Consider the following 14,623-nt stretch of genomic DNA (forward strand, 5'->3'; position numbering starts at 1 on the left):
GCGCCCCCCACGGCGCCCATGATGGCGCGCTGCCTGCCCTGCGCCGGCAGCAGCCTCCGAGTCTCCGGGAAGGACAGGGCGCTGGGCGCGGGCTCAGCGGGGTTGCTGTCGGTGAAGTAGATGAAGATCGCCAAGAAGAGGAGCCCCCACGCAAATATCCCGAAGAGCATGCATTGCCTCCATTGCTTCAGGTGTGGTTTCATGGCAGAGCCCTGGGGTCAGCGCCGGGCCCGGGGCGGCAGCGGGAGGCCGAGGAACCTGAAAGACAGGCGAGAGCTGCGGTTAGCCACCGCGTGGACACCAGCGTGGGGTGCTTAGGGGTAGCAGAAGCCAAAGCAAGCGGGGTGGCCGAATTCGGGTCACTCGGACATCTCTGGACTGCTCCAGCCAGGGTCTCCCGTCCCTGCGGAGTCCCGCGAGAGAAGAACCCCCAGCAGGTGCCCCAGGGACCTGAGGGTCTGCTCCTGACTCGGGTGAGCCCCCCAAGCCACCCACGGGGCCACCCGACAGGCAAGCGCTCTCGTGAGCATCCCCAGAGCCCCATCTGGCAAAGCACCTCGCCTGAGTCGTCCTCCTGAGGGTCTGGGCCGGCTGTGCCCCAGGAGCGCCTCTGCGCATCTATTCTGGGGAGTGACAGCCAGGTCTGACTCAGGATGCCTCTCCCCAGCGCCAGGGGACCCCGGTGACACCGAATGCAACAGCGCACCGGTGACCGTGTTTTCCAGCGTGTGTCATGCCAGTGTGTGCCCGTGGACCTCAGCAGTGCCTCACACGTCACCCTTCTACCGCTGCAGCCAGCACAGGGGCACCAGCGGCAGGAAGTGAGCTGGGAGAAGCAGTGGCAGCGGCTCACTTCCTGTGCGCCTGTCCTTACACACGTCTGGGGCTATCTCCTTTGGTTTCTTCAGCATCTAGTAAGGTTGGGACCACTGCTGTTCCAGCTTCCGGATGAGGAAACCGAGGCTCAGAGAGGTTTAACTCAAAGCTTCGGAGATAGCAGGCCACAGAAAATGCAAACCCATCTGCTTGATTCTAGGCTCACGCTTTTAACTCTAAATTCATAGCCCATCTGCTCCTCCTACCAGCTGAAGTTCTACTTCCTAAATTAGGCTCCTCCTGCTGTCTGTGGTAAAGGGTCCTCCCTCCCCAAGTCCTCGCTGTCTGGTATCTTCGCATTTCCTTCTGTGCCCGAATGCGCCAGCAGTGTCCAAAGCTGTCCAAGGTTCTAAGTACTCGCTCAGCCACTCTGCGGTGTCTCACTGGGACTCAGTGATGAGCGTGCCAGTGTTCAGAGCCCAGGCGGTGGGGACGCCTGGACACCACCTGCCTGACCTGGCCACACAGGAGCCAGGTGCTCAGCCGAGATGCCAGCAAGAAGGGCTAGACGCACGTTCCAGTGTTTCAAGATATCTAACAGAAGTTGGAAAATCACTCGTAATAACAGCTCTTCTGTTTCCACCCCAGTGAAGGTAACTGTGACACCAGATCCACCGGCAGTGCTGTCACCCCCAAGACTACCCTTGCTGCCGATGCCAACCACCTGTGGGGTCCCCAGGCCGCCCGCAGTCTAGGAGGTTCCTGTGGACCTCTTCAGCTTTGGTCAGAGGTTGGAAAGACTAACAGCAGTTAGGGGAGTGTAATACTTAGGAATACCTTTTTGTCATAAAGCGTAGGTATAGGCTTTCCTGTTGCTGAGACAAAATCCCCAACTGTCAGAATTCCAATTTGCAGGAGAGCTTTATCAGCGTATGTTTCAGAGGTCAGCTCCAAGATAGAAACATGGTGGAAGGTGTGGTCACGGGAAGCAGCTCGTGGGAAGCTGGGAGCGGGGAAAGAGACTGACAGGAAGGAGCCAGGGGCACAGACAGCCCCTGAGCTAAGCCCTCCTGACCACTCCAGCTGCTGCTCCTCCGGAGGACACATTCCGCACAACAGAGCTAAACCCTAGGTGAGGTCAGTGCAGTTGGGTGGACAGTCAATGCTAAGTGGCACAGGTTGCACATGGGTGAGGTCTGGAAGGGACATTTGGGATCTGGGCACATGCCCCTCCTGGCACAACCAAAGCTGCCAACCAGGAGGCTTAGCTCAGCTCTGGCATCAGAGTTTTACTGGTGTTTCATTGTGTGGGCAGGAATGCAACACTTGGTGGTCACCTGACTGAACCCCACCGTCTCTGGGCCACCTCTCTTGCCTTGAGGCCAGGCTGGCCCAAGGAGCAACCCTGGAATTTCACTCGGATGGTCTTTCTGGGGATCAGCACCCAACCGGAAGCTGTCCGTGGATCTAGATGAGTCCCCGCTCTAGGACAGCAGGCACCGTCTATCACTCAGAAAATCCCCGGAGATTTTCAGGCACTGGGAAGGACCACTGTACCGCACCAGGCTGCAGCCACAGATTTAAAGAACGCCCGCCCGCTGGAGCTGGGAATTGTCATCACCTGGGTTCCTGTACTCCTGGAGAAGGAAAGCGAGCTTATGCCTCCAGCATTCGAGAGACAAGGTGAAGTGTGTGCAGAATGGAGAGAGGTGAAACAACAGAAACCAAACTGAGCTGCTGGGAAGGAGCCGAGGGGACCTGCTGAGAGGGGCACCTGCTCAGGAATCCTTAAAGGCTGCTGCTGACGAGATGCTGTCCTCACTGTGTGCCTGTGCCTCGTTTCCTGAGGAGAGGGCGGCTCGATCTTCTGGGAGAGGTAGTAGCTATGATGGGGAGGGGTAATGAGAGCTTGGCTGGGGACAGCAGAAAGAAAAGGACAGCCTGGGCCCAGAGTCCCGGATGGCTGGTTCTTCAGGAGGCGGACAGAGGGGCTTGTGCACCGCCTGAGCCCTGCAGAGGGGTGCGGCTCCCATCCTGGCTCCTTGTGAGGCACAATGCAGCGGGATATGACTCAGTGATCACAGAAAGCAGTGGGTCCCGCCTGCACTCATGACCAGGCTTGGGCTCCGTCATCCGGAAGCCTCTGCTGGGGCTTCTAGAGCTGCAGCCTTCCTCTCACGAGCCAGGGAACATTTCGCCACACGGATTCATGTCCAGGCAGCCGCACATCCTGTGCTAGCAGAACACTCCAGAAACTCCTCCAGAGGGCATGGGTCTCCAGCACCAGCAGATCTGCAGCAAATCCAGGACAGAGAGGCGGGGACCTGCCCAGTGCTGGAGCCCGGCATACCTGTCCTCTTCCGGGAAGGCCCACACCATCTACAGGAAGGAAGGGGTGGCCTGGCAACAGAAAGCATCCTTTCCCTAATACAGTCCGTTAGAGGTATGACGATATGACTCAAGCAAAGTCACCCGCCACACTTGCTGCCCCCGGCTGCTGTGATATAAATGGCACCGGGGGTGGTAGAGGCCCGACAGGCAAATCACCTGTCCCCAGGCGCCCATGGGAAGTGCTCCCTGACCAGACTCCTAGCGTGTCTGGGATAGTTGTTGAAGTGATCCAGGCTGTCGAGTTTGTGCCATTGCTCCCCTGGGAAGAGGTTGGGCGAGACGATCCACACGCCAGACGCACTGGGCTTTCAATTCTAAAGTTCTGGCCTGGCAGCGGGAAGGCGCCGATGCCCTTCGCATGCTGTCTGCTGCCGCTACCGTTCCTTCCCCAGCTCTTCTGCCGCGTCTTGTCCCTGTCGCCCAGTATCCAGGATGCTTCTATTTCTGCAGGCAAAATCACCCCGCCGTGCGCTGGAGGGCACGCACTCGGAGGGCTCTGCTGCGGCAGGCAGTGTGCCCCGAGCTTGACACGGAGGCCCCAGCCAAGGAAGGGGCCGCATTCCTCGTCTTCTCCTCAGGCCACGGGGTGCTGAAATTCTCTTCAGTTCTGAAGGAAACCACACTTCGCAGAGGGCACAATTTATCACCAGTTGTCAGACGCAATTATGAAATGCGAGCGCTGCTGCTGCCACACAGCACAGCGCAGCGAGGTTTACTGCGGCCGGGTCTCCTTCCCTCCACGGGCGAAGCGAGGTCAGTCTGGGCCGTGCCCCTTCATGATGTGCCCCTCACGCCCGCAGTCCACGAGCTTCACCACCGGTTTTCCTGAATAGAGACTTTCCTTTTAAATACACTTTGATGGATGTGCGTGCCGCGAGCACCAGCCAACCAGGTTTCCTGAGAGCCTGAGAAACTCCTGTGGGTTTTTTCTGTGTGTGTGTATATGTGTGCGTGCACGCGTGTGCACGCTGCCTGCATAATCCTCAGTCTTGATATTTTAATGTTGAAATGATAAAAATGTTTGTGTTAGTTCTAGCGAGGCACTCGTGTATCATAATAGGCCACGGGAGTCATTTTCTTTGAAGCATCATTTTTCTAAAATTAGCTCTTGTCACAGATCTGAGACGCTCAGTCTGCAGGAAGAAGAACCCTCCCCCAGCTGGAATTCTGCCTCCTGCCAACCTCGTACAAACGCCCCTTCCCTTCATTTTTTATGTGGGAGGAAGTGTCCAGCCTGCTGTGTGTGGAAGGCGGAGTCCAGCCCCTCTTTGCATCTCATTCTGGCCCGCTCTTAAGCCAGCGTCCAGAACAAGGTCAGCTGAGCACGGGGTCCCGGGAGCAGGCTGTGTGGAGTCTCTGTCCTGGGCAGGCTGGTCCCATGGCCAGCAGGGCCCTGGGTGCTGACTCCCGATAAGTGTGAGGATGTAGCCTGATCCACTGAGGCCGGAGGGCTCTGCTGGGGCCGACAGACCCACGTGACCTCACTCAGCAAAGGCACACGTCTAAAGCTCGGGTCCCAGGGCAACCAGCTATTTAAAATTCAGCACACTGGCCCCTTCCTGAGGGAAGGACCACATCTTCTATCCCTAGCAACACAAGGGGGGTGGCATGGGAGGTTCCTAATCAGTGCTTCAAAATAAATGAAATAAATGATTGGAATTAATAAAAAATAAATGGGGAAAACATATGGTGTGGGGTTGCGCACAGGGGCTCCCTTTGGGTATGAGGGCGTCTGTGTCTTGCTGTGCTTCCTGCCCTGCAGTAGAGTCTGGGTGTCTCCAGGCAGATGTACGAGAAGCTGCTGGGTACAGGGCTGCCGGGTGACCGGGCTGTGGGGTGACCGGGCTTCAGAATGGCCGGGATGTGGGGTGGCTGGGCTGCTGCACGCTCAGGCTGCTGCACTGTCAAGCTGCGGGATGGTCTGGCTGTGGGATGGTCAGGCTGCAGGATGTCTGGCCTCCCAGGTGGCCAGGCCTGCATCACTGTGTGTCAGTACTCGTTGGGGCAGCGGTGGGGTGGACTAGCAGCAGCCATCAGAGGCTGCCATTTGGCAGACACTCACTCTGGCATGGTCTCGTGTTCAGTCTTCATCTCAGTGTAATCTACATGAAACTATTTGATATCATGACTGTCATCTGGCTAAATTTCCATAGGTTGCCTTCTAATATGCTGTCCCAATGACCTCAGTATATCACTAAGTCAGAAAAAAATTGCTGGGTGCTCTACAAGTGCCAGTTTTAGAGTCTTAGTAATGGTTTCTCCTCTCTAACACAGCTACCATGCCAAGTGCCTGGGCAGCTGCCCACATTAGACAGGCCAAGGGGGGCCTTCACGCCCTCTGCACTAACATCCCATTTCTGTTTGCTGTCTGGGTGAGAACGTGTCCAGGGGACAGATGGGGGCACACTCGGGTTCTGGGTCAGGTCATTTCCCCAGTACAGTGTTTTCCTCAAGAGCCCAGAGGGATGGGCGATGCTTGGGAGGCAGATCCTCATGTATGAGCCACTCGGGCAGCGCCATGGGGCGGGGGAGGGGGAACGGGTTCCAGACGTCTGTCGCTGGCTGTGCAGAGCCAACACAAGCTGCCTGGGAGCCAGGGTCCGCTGGCTTCCTGAAACAGCATTCATCTGCTTGGACACGGCGGCCTGTTAGTGTTACAGCAGTGAGCATTCAGATATCGACACTGTGCACCCACGCTGTTGCACTCTTGGCTGGAGCTTAATCCCTGCAAGCACCCGGGTCTGATGGTCAGGAAGAGACGAAGCTATGGGCCTGGCCCCAAGACCTGGAAGGCCAGCCCGGACACCAGCGGTGTCCGTGGGCTCTGGCGCTGCAGCGTGGTGGCCAGCAGGTGGCTCTGACAAGTAGGCCTGGTGCCCACAGGGGCCACCTTTCCGGGAGGAGCAACGGAGCTGGCAGCAAACCCCAGCTTGGCAAGGCCCAGGGCACCACTGAGAGCCGTGGTGGGTGGGCATGTGATGGCGAGGATGAGGGTGCCGCGGGGGGGTTGCCAGCCACAGCAGCCCCGGCACTGGGAGCCACGGTGACAGGGATGGCCCGGCCACTGTAAGCAGCAAAGGCGGTGCTGGCTGGACCAGAGGACCCCTGGCCAGACAGCCTGGCACTGGGTGATGGGGGAGGCCTGGAGGCTCTGGTCCAGGCTGAGGGCCCGTGAAGGGGTGAGGCTGTGTGATACGCTAGACTGGGACAACCCCGCACAGTGCCTGGCCTGACACAGCCAGCTACATGATGTCCGATTTCAGGGCGGGTTTTGAAATTCTACAAATGTGAGAGTGGGATGTCTTTGGGCATGGGTTTTATCCCGTGGCTTCCAGTCCTGTGCAGTGGTTTGCACGAGGCAGCCTGCCTCCTAAATGACCTGGAATGATGCGCCCCATTCAGATAAACGCTACGGGCCAGTGAAGCCAAGAAGCACTCAGTACACCCTGCCCGCATGAGGACCTGTCCCCAGGACGTCGGTGATTGCGAGCCTGGCCTGGACTCAGCGTGCGGAAGCTTCTTCTGGGCTCCCTGTGTTACTGGCTCACAGGCTGTGTGCTGCTGAAATTCCACACAAATGCTTCAGAGAAAGTGGATCCTCCTCACACAGCCCTTTGCCTTTGGGAAACTCACTGAGCGTGGGGAGATTCAGGGTTTAATGCTTGAGCAGTGCAGGCGGACCAGAAAGGGCTCTACAGACTCAAATTCTGGAAATCTCTCCTCACTTGAAATAACAAGGCCTCATCCCAGAACAGAGAGGAAGGGCGGAGGGTTTCAGAGGCCCTGCTAGGCAGACCTTGCTCCCACTTGAATGAGGTTTGTGTGCAAGGAGCTTCATTTAAGAAAAGACGAATGTCTTAGATCCACCTCGATGAAAAAGTCTCAGATATAATCCTGGGGCAGGAGACGGAGGCTGCAAAACACAGAACTGAGCCACTGAGGCAGAGCCTCACACACAGGTGAGGCGGAAGGAGAGAGGTGGGGATTAGGGGCAGCAGGGGGAGCGCATCACGGCTTAAGTGCTTCCTTTGTTAGGATTTGATGTAAACCTATAAAAAATTAATACCCATTAAATTTGGGTACATGAAGTCCCTGATATTTTTTGCTTTCCCGCATTTGTATTATTGCATGATTTTAAACAACGACAAGTTTTTTAAAAACATTTGCAGTGAAAGCTATAGGAACTCACGAACATGAGACAGAGAAGCCATGACTTGTGTTTCTATTCCTGTCTACTGCCCAAGCCCCCCGGGGCACAGTTCCTGCTCACAGACGTGAAGCAGAACGCTGACGTGTCACACCACACTCCTGACGTGGCAACTTCGCGGGGCCACACTGTCAGTCACGAGGGCCACGGTGCAGCACTGGGTTTGAGGGTGTGGAAGGGCCCTGGGCTCGCAGAGGCACCTGCCTGAGACCTGCTGTCCCTGTCACCTGCACCTTGCAGCCTCTTCTTCTCTAACATGAGGAAAATCCCCGCAGCGAGGAACTGTTCTAGGATAACCCGTATTTCTAAATTTCATTTTTCCAGTTAACATTGTTCATGCTTACAGGGTAGAGTAAGGGCAGTCTCACCCTGTGCATCCATGGTGCACAGATGGAATCGAGGCCTTGCATCCCCATCCCTGTTCTTTCCCTCTTTGGAGCCTTCAAGCTCTTCTCATCCACTCCTCCAAAAACACAGGTGGCGCTGTTTGCTGTCCTCACAGCTCTGAGCTACAGAACAGGCAACCCGCCCTCCTCTCTAGGGACCGGGTGGTGCTGCTGTTCAGCCTCTCTGCCTCCCCTCCACCACTCCTAGGGTCCATGGCACTCCTCTCTCCTACTCTGAGATCAACCGTGTTAGCTCACACTTAGGAAGGACAATACACACAGTTTTTCATTCTGTGCCCGGCTGATTTCTCAGCATAATGTCCTCTCGTTCCAGTCATTCTGCAGCCGAGGACAGGATTTTGCTCTTTTTATGGCTGAAGAGTACTGCGATCTGCCACCTTTTCTTCATCCGTTCATCCAACAGTGGACAGCTGGCTACCGTGGATGGTACTGCAGTGAACATGGGAGTGTCGTCTCTTTTTGATAAACTGATTACAAATTTTAAAGAAAATGCAAATAAATATAGTAAGTGCGAATATAATCTATTGTTACCTGCGTAAGTATTAAGTAACTGGACATCCTGCTGTGCTGAGGACAGCTGTGCAGAGTGGAGACTGCACCATCTTGGTGCCTGACTCCTGGGGACAGCAGGGTGGAAAGCAGCTTCTGAAGGACAGTGTCCAGTGCCCTGTCTCCATGCTGAAGGACATCCCAAGTGTGGTGTCTCCAGCCCTTGCTCCACCTTTAATCCTTCCATGGAGGAGTTGCAGCCCCCAAAAAGCGTTTGCCTTGGTGTAATCTCTCTAGAGCCACCTGTCTCTCCAGGGCTTGGTTCAAGGTCTAGACCCAGGTGCAGAAACAGAGGTGGGGCTGTTGATCCGATCTGTTGCTCACATCCAGCCCATGACCTTGGCCTGGCTTTGTCAGTGCCCTGTGTCACACTCTAATTGCCCTTTGGCTGACATTCATGGCCCTAACTAAGATGCTGGGCAGCTGCTATCAGAGTCTCCCTCAAGTCCTGTGACCTGGAAATTGTTGTTAAGGGCATTTTTACAACTGGGAACAGAAGTCACAGTGCAGCTACCTAAAAGCCCACATGTCAGTATGAGATGGAGCTTGGACCGTGCCTCCTTATACTGCAGGCAGTCAAAGGGAGACAGTGGTGATGTCCACGCTCCTTACTTTCAGGGTTGTTGGAAACTGTCAAGGAAAAGAATGGTTCGTAGGCTGTAAGAACATTTGAAACCTTGGTGTCCTACCAACTCATTCAGCTCCTGCAATTTGAGGAATGATCAGTACTCAGATTCAATAATCATGTCACAGTAGTCTTAGGCAGTCTTCTGTTTCCTGAAATACGTGTAAGTGAAAAGGTGATCCTGAAATACACAAATGGTGTGAATGTGAGTCACAGGCTGGTGACCCTTGAGCCTGGGCAGGGGATTGACACTACTAATGGGTTGGGTTTTAAGGACGGAACATTTGTAATTTTATTGAAAGAGAACACCAAGATGTTAAGGACCTAACACCCTACTCCTTAAAACCGGTGGGTATCCTGAGCCACAGAAGCCACATGGCAAGCTGGCCATGTCATCCTGGGGTGGTGATTTTAACAGAAGACATGGGGAGAGAGGAATGTGTTAATTTTTATGTCAAAGCACATACACACATATTTTAGAGCCAAATGCAAAGCCAACTTGAATATTTAACCTAAAACCTGAGACTCCCAGGAGATTTCCCCCTGCAGGCTCTCAGCTCGGCCCCAGCCCACTAGGGCAGAATGGGGGGGCCTGGGTCTGTGGCGCTGTCCTCAGGCCCAGTGGGCAGCATTGGGTCACAGGCTTCTCGTGACACTTAGGAAGGCCACACAGGCCGGGAGCCGCCTGGACGGAGGTCAGGCGTGTTCTCTCCAGGACTAGCTTTGGCTTTTGTGAGCAAAAGCCTAAAAGTTGCCAGCGGATACAGCAATCTCCGAGTTTTTAACTCTATCTTAGTTACTCTCCTTGTTGCTGTGATGAAATACCCAACACCCACAAGTTAAGGGAGAAAAGTTTATTTAGTTCATGGTTTGTAGAGGTTTCAGTCCACAAATCAGCTGGCTCTGAGGCAGGGTGGCATGGCAGAGGGGCATCACAGAGGAGAAGCAGTTCACAGTGGGCAGAAGGTGGCAAAGCAACAAGGCATGGCCACAGCTCTTTCTATATATCTTATCCGGGCTACTCAGAGTGGGCAGACTCACACTCTTAATCCTAGTGTCCTTGATCCTACCATAGCACTATGAACCCATTCCAGTGTCACATACCCTAGATCCAGCCACCTCTGAGAAAGCCCATGTATGATCACATGAGGCTTTGGGGACATCTAGATACAAGCCACAACAAACCCTGAGGACCAGGCTGTTGTGGTCATAGGCCATCTCAGAGTCACGTTCCCATGTTGTCAGCAGTATAGAGGTGTGTGTGTGTGTGTGCATGTGTGCGTGTTCATACACACAAGCATATACAGTGTGGGCCTGACCTGAGCATTCCTTACACACCCACCCACTGCTTCACTCAGATGCTCTTGTACTGGATTCTGGGTCTACACTGCCAATCTGGGCACACAGGCCCCTCTGTGTTCAGGGTTCAGCATCCCAACCGCAAATCAACTGCAGATCAACAGTCTTTGGGGAAAAATCACATTTGTAAAGAGCATGGTCAGATTTTTTCTTATTATTCCCTGACCAGTATGGACAGCAGGCATCCACCCAGCACTTACAGCGCCTGCGGTACCGTGAGCCACCTGGAGATGAAGGAGGGACCCGGAGATTCGTGCAGGGTCTCTGCAGACCATCCTTTCACACTAGGGTTTGGGCATCCTGGGAGCTTGGTATCCGAGGGGTCGTGGGACTGTCCTCTGCAGATCCTGAGGGAGGACTGCCTAACTTCTGCCTCTCCGGCTGACAAAGGCAGGGAAGACAGAGGCTGCCTATACAGACCTTGTTGTCTCACTCAGTCTTTGCTGATTTTCCCATGCAGCAGCTTTTACTCCGTGATCCTCCTGCATGCATAAGGAGACTTCCCGCCCACAGGGGTCCGGGCACAACGGAGCCAGAGGCTCTTGGTAATTGTGGGTTTTAGGCTCAGAAGTGCATTTCAAGGAGGACAGGAGGGCAAGGCTTGGGCAGGACACCTGCTGGGCAGTTTCCTCTTCCCTGGGGGCTGAGGAAGGAGACTGAGGCTGGACCAGAAGAGTCTGACCCTGGCAGGCTCTCTGAAGAATGCTCAGACCCTTCTGACCCCACCTGCCGGAGCGTGTCCGGGAGGACAACAAGAGCCCCACACAGTTTGGGGACTGAATGTGCACAGATCTCACGCCACTCTGCAGCAGGATCCAGGGGCACGGTTCCTGCTGGAAATCTGTGCCCGATACCAGGTCTCGTGCCTCTGTCTCACTGTACTTTCTACTTGTTACCCACTGTCTTAGTTACTTTCTCCTTGCGGGGACACAGCACCCAAACCCACAAGTTAAAGGAGGAAAGTTTTATTTAGCTCACAATCTGTAGGGATTTCAGTCTGTAGTCGGCTGGCTCCCAGGCAGGGCAGCATGGCAGAGGAGAAACAGTCCACGGCAGGGCAGGCCTGAGGCAGCAAGCAACAAGCCTCCTGGGCTTTTATCCCACCCAGGCCTCAAGCCTACTGGATGGTGCCACTCACACTGGGGGGCCTTCCCATTATCCACACCCAGAACTGTGCTAAGCCAATCAGAGGACTAACTGTCAGCACACCCTTAATCCATGCTCACACACCCTAGATCTACATCTACACACCCTAGATCCAGCCAGCTCCAAAAAGCCCTACCTGTGAGTGCATGAGGCTTTGGGGGGACATCTAGATACAAGCCACGACAGTATACAAAAATATTACAAAATCCAGGACAATCTAAAAACCTGTAAGACTTCTGGCTCCAGGCATTTTGAATAAGAGTTACTCAGCTTGCAAGTGCACAGACAAACACACACACACAAAACATGTTAGATGTTCAGCTATTGTGCTAGATGACAGGGATTAAGCAGACAGTGTAACACTCTTATCTTCTGTGATCCCATAATTTAGTAGAAATAGCTGGTCTTCATGATGTTCACATCAGCTGAGAATATTTTATAACTAACTGAAGCAGCTATTCATGTATTTTACACTCTCGTGAAAATATGCAAAGGTATTATAATTAGGTATCTGCATCTACTGTGCTGATGTGCTGATAAATGATGCTTCCCAGCACAAAAAAAGCCACTTGCCCAACACTTGTTCACTAAAACAAACGTCTCTTGTAAGCCACACACTCAGATGTGAGTTGGCAGCAATCATTTTGCGAGTGACACACAGCTCAAGGAAATGCTAATGCCGCCATACCATGGTTTTTATTGTATGACACCAATCTTTCTGTTGCTCTCACTCTAGTGTGCCTTTGCTCATTTTATTTCTGCTCTTGGCAAGATTTAAATAAAGCCTTTCTTGCTTCGCTCTACAAATGTTTGCAGCAGCTATATTGCACCGCCTTACACAGCATTAACTACAGCACAAACACACACTCCCTGGGTTGCCTTTTGTAAAAGGAAGATGTTTCTGATGCCTAGCACAGAAACACTGAATTCATCAGCCTAAAATTTATTTCAAGTGTCAGATGAGTTGGATGAAAATCTATCTCTGGAATTCATTTCTGAATAGTGCAGGGTTATTACTTTGATTTCAGAGGGGAAAAAAACCACAGCCCAGAAGCATTCCAGCTCTCAGAATGCGAGGTTCAAGTTAACCCACGCACGGCCTCTGTGAGTGCATACCACTCTACGCGCTTCCAAAAGCCACCTCTGGCTTGCTACCTTTCTCGCTGGAGTATAAGTTTTAGTCCCAATCCTGCTACACAGAATCAGCCCTAAACAAAAACAATGGAGCAGCATGGGCTTCGGTGAATGTGATTTTGTCTTGCTACGGTTGGAGGCCCAGGCACCAAACTGAGGCCGGGGACAGGAGGGTGCTGTCTACACAGAGAAGGCAGAGTCAGGGCAGTGCAGCCGATAAAAGGGGATGACTGCTAGAGAAACCGAGGCTCTGAGCTACTTGAAACCCTAGGGCTGGACAGGGGAAGTAGCTTCTGTTCTTCCTTAAACTACACGAACACGGAGCAGATTCAGCAGTCACTGCTCACACTGGGAACGCCTCCTCGGCCTTAGGCAGCGAGGTTTTCTTCCCAGAGGCTCTTGTTGTATGTCCAGTGGGCCGAGAACTCCGACTTTCTCCCCTCACAGGTGAGGAGCCGAGGTCTGGAGAGATGAGGGGAGTGAACCGTGGTCACCAGGCCAGCGAGGTAGACGCAGAATGGAGACGCGGGTTTCCGACACACACGCGTCACCTTGTTCGCTGGCCCGGAGACTCTTAAAACCAACAGAGCCCTGCTCCACCTGCAGGGAGCTCCCTGGCATCCTGGTACTGGCTGGATCGGGTCACGTGTTTCATTTCTGGAATACACTCACGCAGCGCTCAGCGACGGGTGTGTTCTCTGAGAGATGCATCAAGTTCAGGGCTGTGCAAACCTCACAGAGGGCGCTCTCACCAACCAAGGTCGCTATGCTGTCACCAGATGACTGACCTCATGAAGCCACTGTCCTGTGTCCTCTACTGGTGGCCAGCGTGTCAGTATGTAGTGTGTGACCGAAGTTCAAAGCTCCACAGCTAAACAGGAAGTTGAAGCAGTTGAGAAGAAGCAGGACTCGTGAATCACTGCCCCATGAAGTCTTTGGAGTCATTCCAAGGAGTTAAGAATATTTGGGGATGTGTGGATCCCCATGATCTGAAGGACAATGTCCATGAGGCTGGTCCTGGCACCTTCACCACTGTGGGGCTCTGAGCACCACGGAGAGCACACGGGGACACACCATAGTGTCCCCCACTGCTGAATTTGCCTGGCCCTGTCCAGTGCGGAGAAGAACCACGCCAAGCTCTTCGAGGGCCCTTGTGCAGGGCACACAGCCTCCGGGAGGGCAGGGAGGGCTGGGGGTGTTATCAGCATGTGTCCCTGCCTGGTACCGGACAGGATAGCCCTGAAGCCATGGAACAGTGTCCCGTGTGACCGTGAATCCCAGTTGGGCGCCTTCGTGGATAAGCAATGCCCTGCAGATCAGTAAAGCAGGCTGCTGCTTGGCTGTGGGGTGAGGCCTTGGGCTTGGTGTCTGCTCCCTGGCCGTCCTCTCTGGCGCTGCCGCCTGTGCTGCTTCCAGCCCCCAGGAGCTGAGTCCCACCTCTACCCCATGCCCCTCTGTCATGGTGCTCCTGCCCTGGAATTCCCTGAGGCAGTGAGCTGAGACAAAGCTCTCCTCTGCACTGTGGGTGCCGGGTTTTGTGTCCATTACACTCAGCGTAGGTAGGATCCTGCAAACCCTGCCGCTCCTGGGAGTCTCTAAGCCACATGCTGAAGGGTGCCTTGCAGGGTCCTACCCCAGATAACTGAGCTGCACCGTCGGGGCCTGGCTGTGAGGGCTCTTGGAAGCGAGCCGCCCCTCCTGCCACAGGTGTCCAGGCAGGGCTATGGCTGGCCAGGAGGAAGCCAGAAGCTGAAGACATGGGCACTGCGTCCCAGAGGGGCACATGTCCTGCAGAACAGCACTGAACACACGGGTTGGGATCCTCCAACTACCCACTGATGCCTGTCTGACTGCGCTGAGGCCCACGCACACCTGTCCTGCAGCCCTCCGCACCTGCAGACCACGTCCCGCCAAGCACACACGAGGCTCCTGCAGAGGCTGTTTCTCAAGAGGCCTTCTGCCACCTTCCTTGCTCCTGGCCTGAGCTCT

The 14,623-nt window shown here is 54.4% G+C and overlaps 1 protein-coding gene across 2 annotated transcripts in view; it reads right to left on the minus strand.

Annotated features, from left to right (window-relative positions):
• St6gal2 (ST6 beta-galactosamide alpha-2,6-sialyltranferase 2) overlaps positions 1-14,623 on the minus strand; it is a gene marked incomplete in the record, with an annotated part of 57,600 nt that overhangs the window by 27,202 nt on the left and 15,775 nt on the right. Inside the window, 1 exon segment of one of the 2 annotated variants that reach the window (XM_013522840.1) lies at positions 1-258. In XM_013522840.1, the coding sequence (XP_013378294.1) occupies positions 1-203 (203 nt within the window). 2 annotated transcript variants of the gene reach the window in all.

This window comes from Chinchilla lanigera, unplaced genomic scaffold (assembly GCF_000276665.1).
Source record: "Chinchilla lanigera isolate Chin_1 unplaced genomic scaffold, ChiLan1.0 scaffold00069, whole genome shotgun sequence".
Lineage (NCBI taxonomy): Eukaryota > Metazoa > Chordata > Mammalia > Rodentia > Chinchillidae > Chinchilla > Chinchilla lanigera.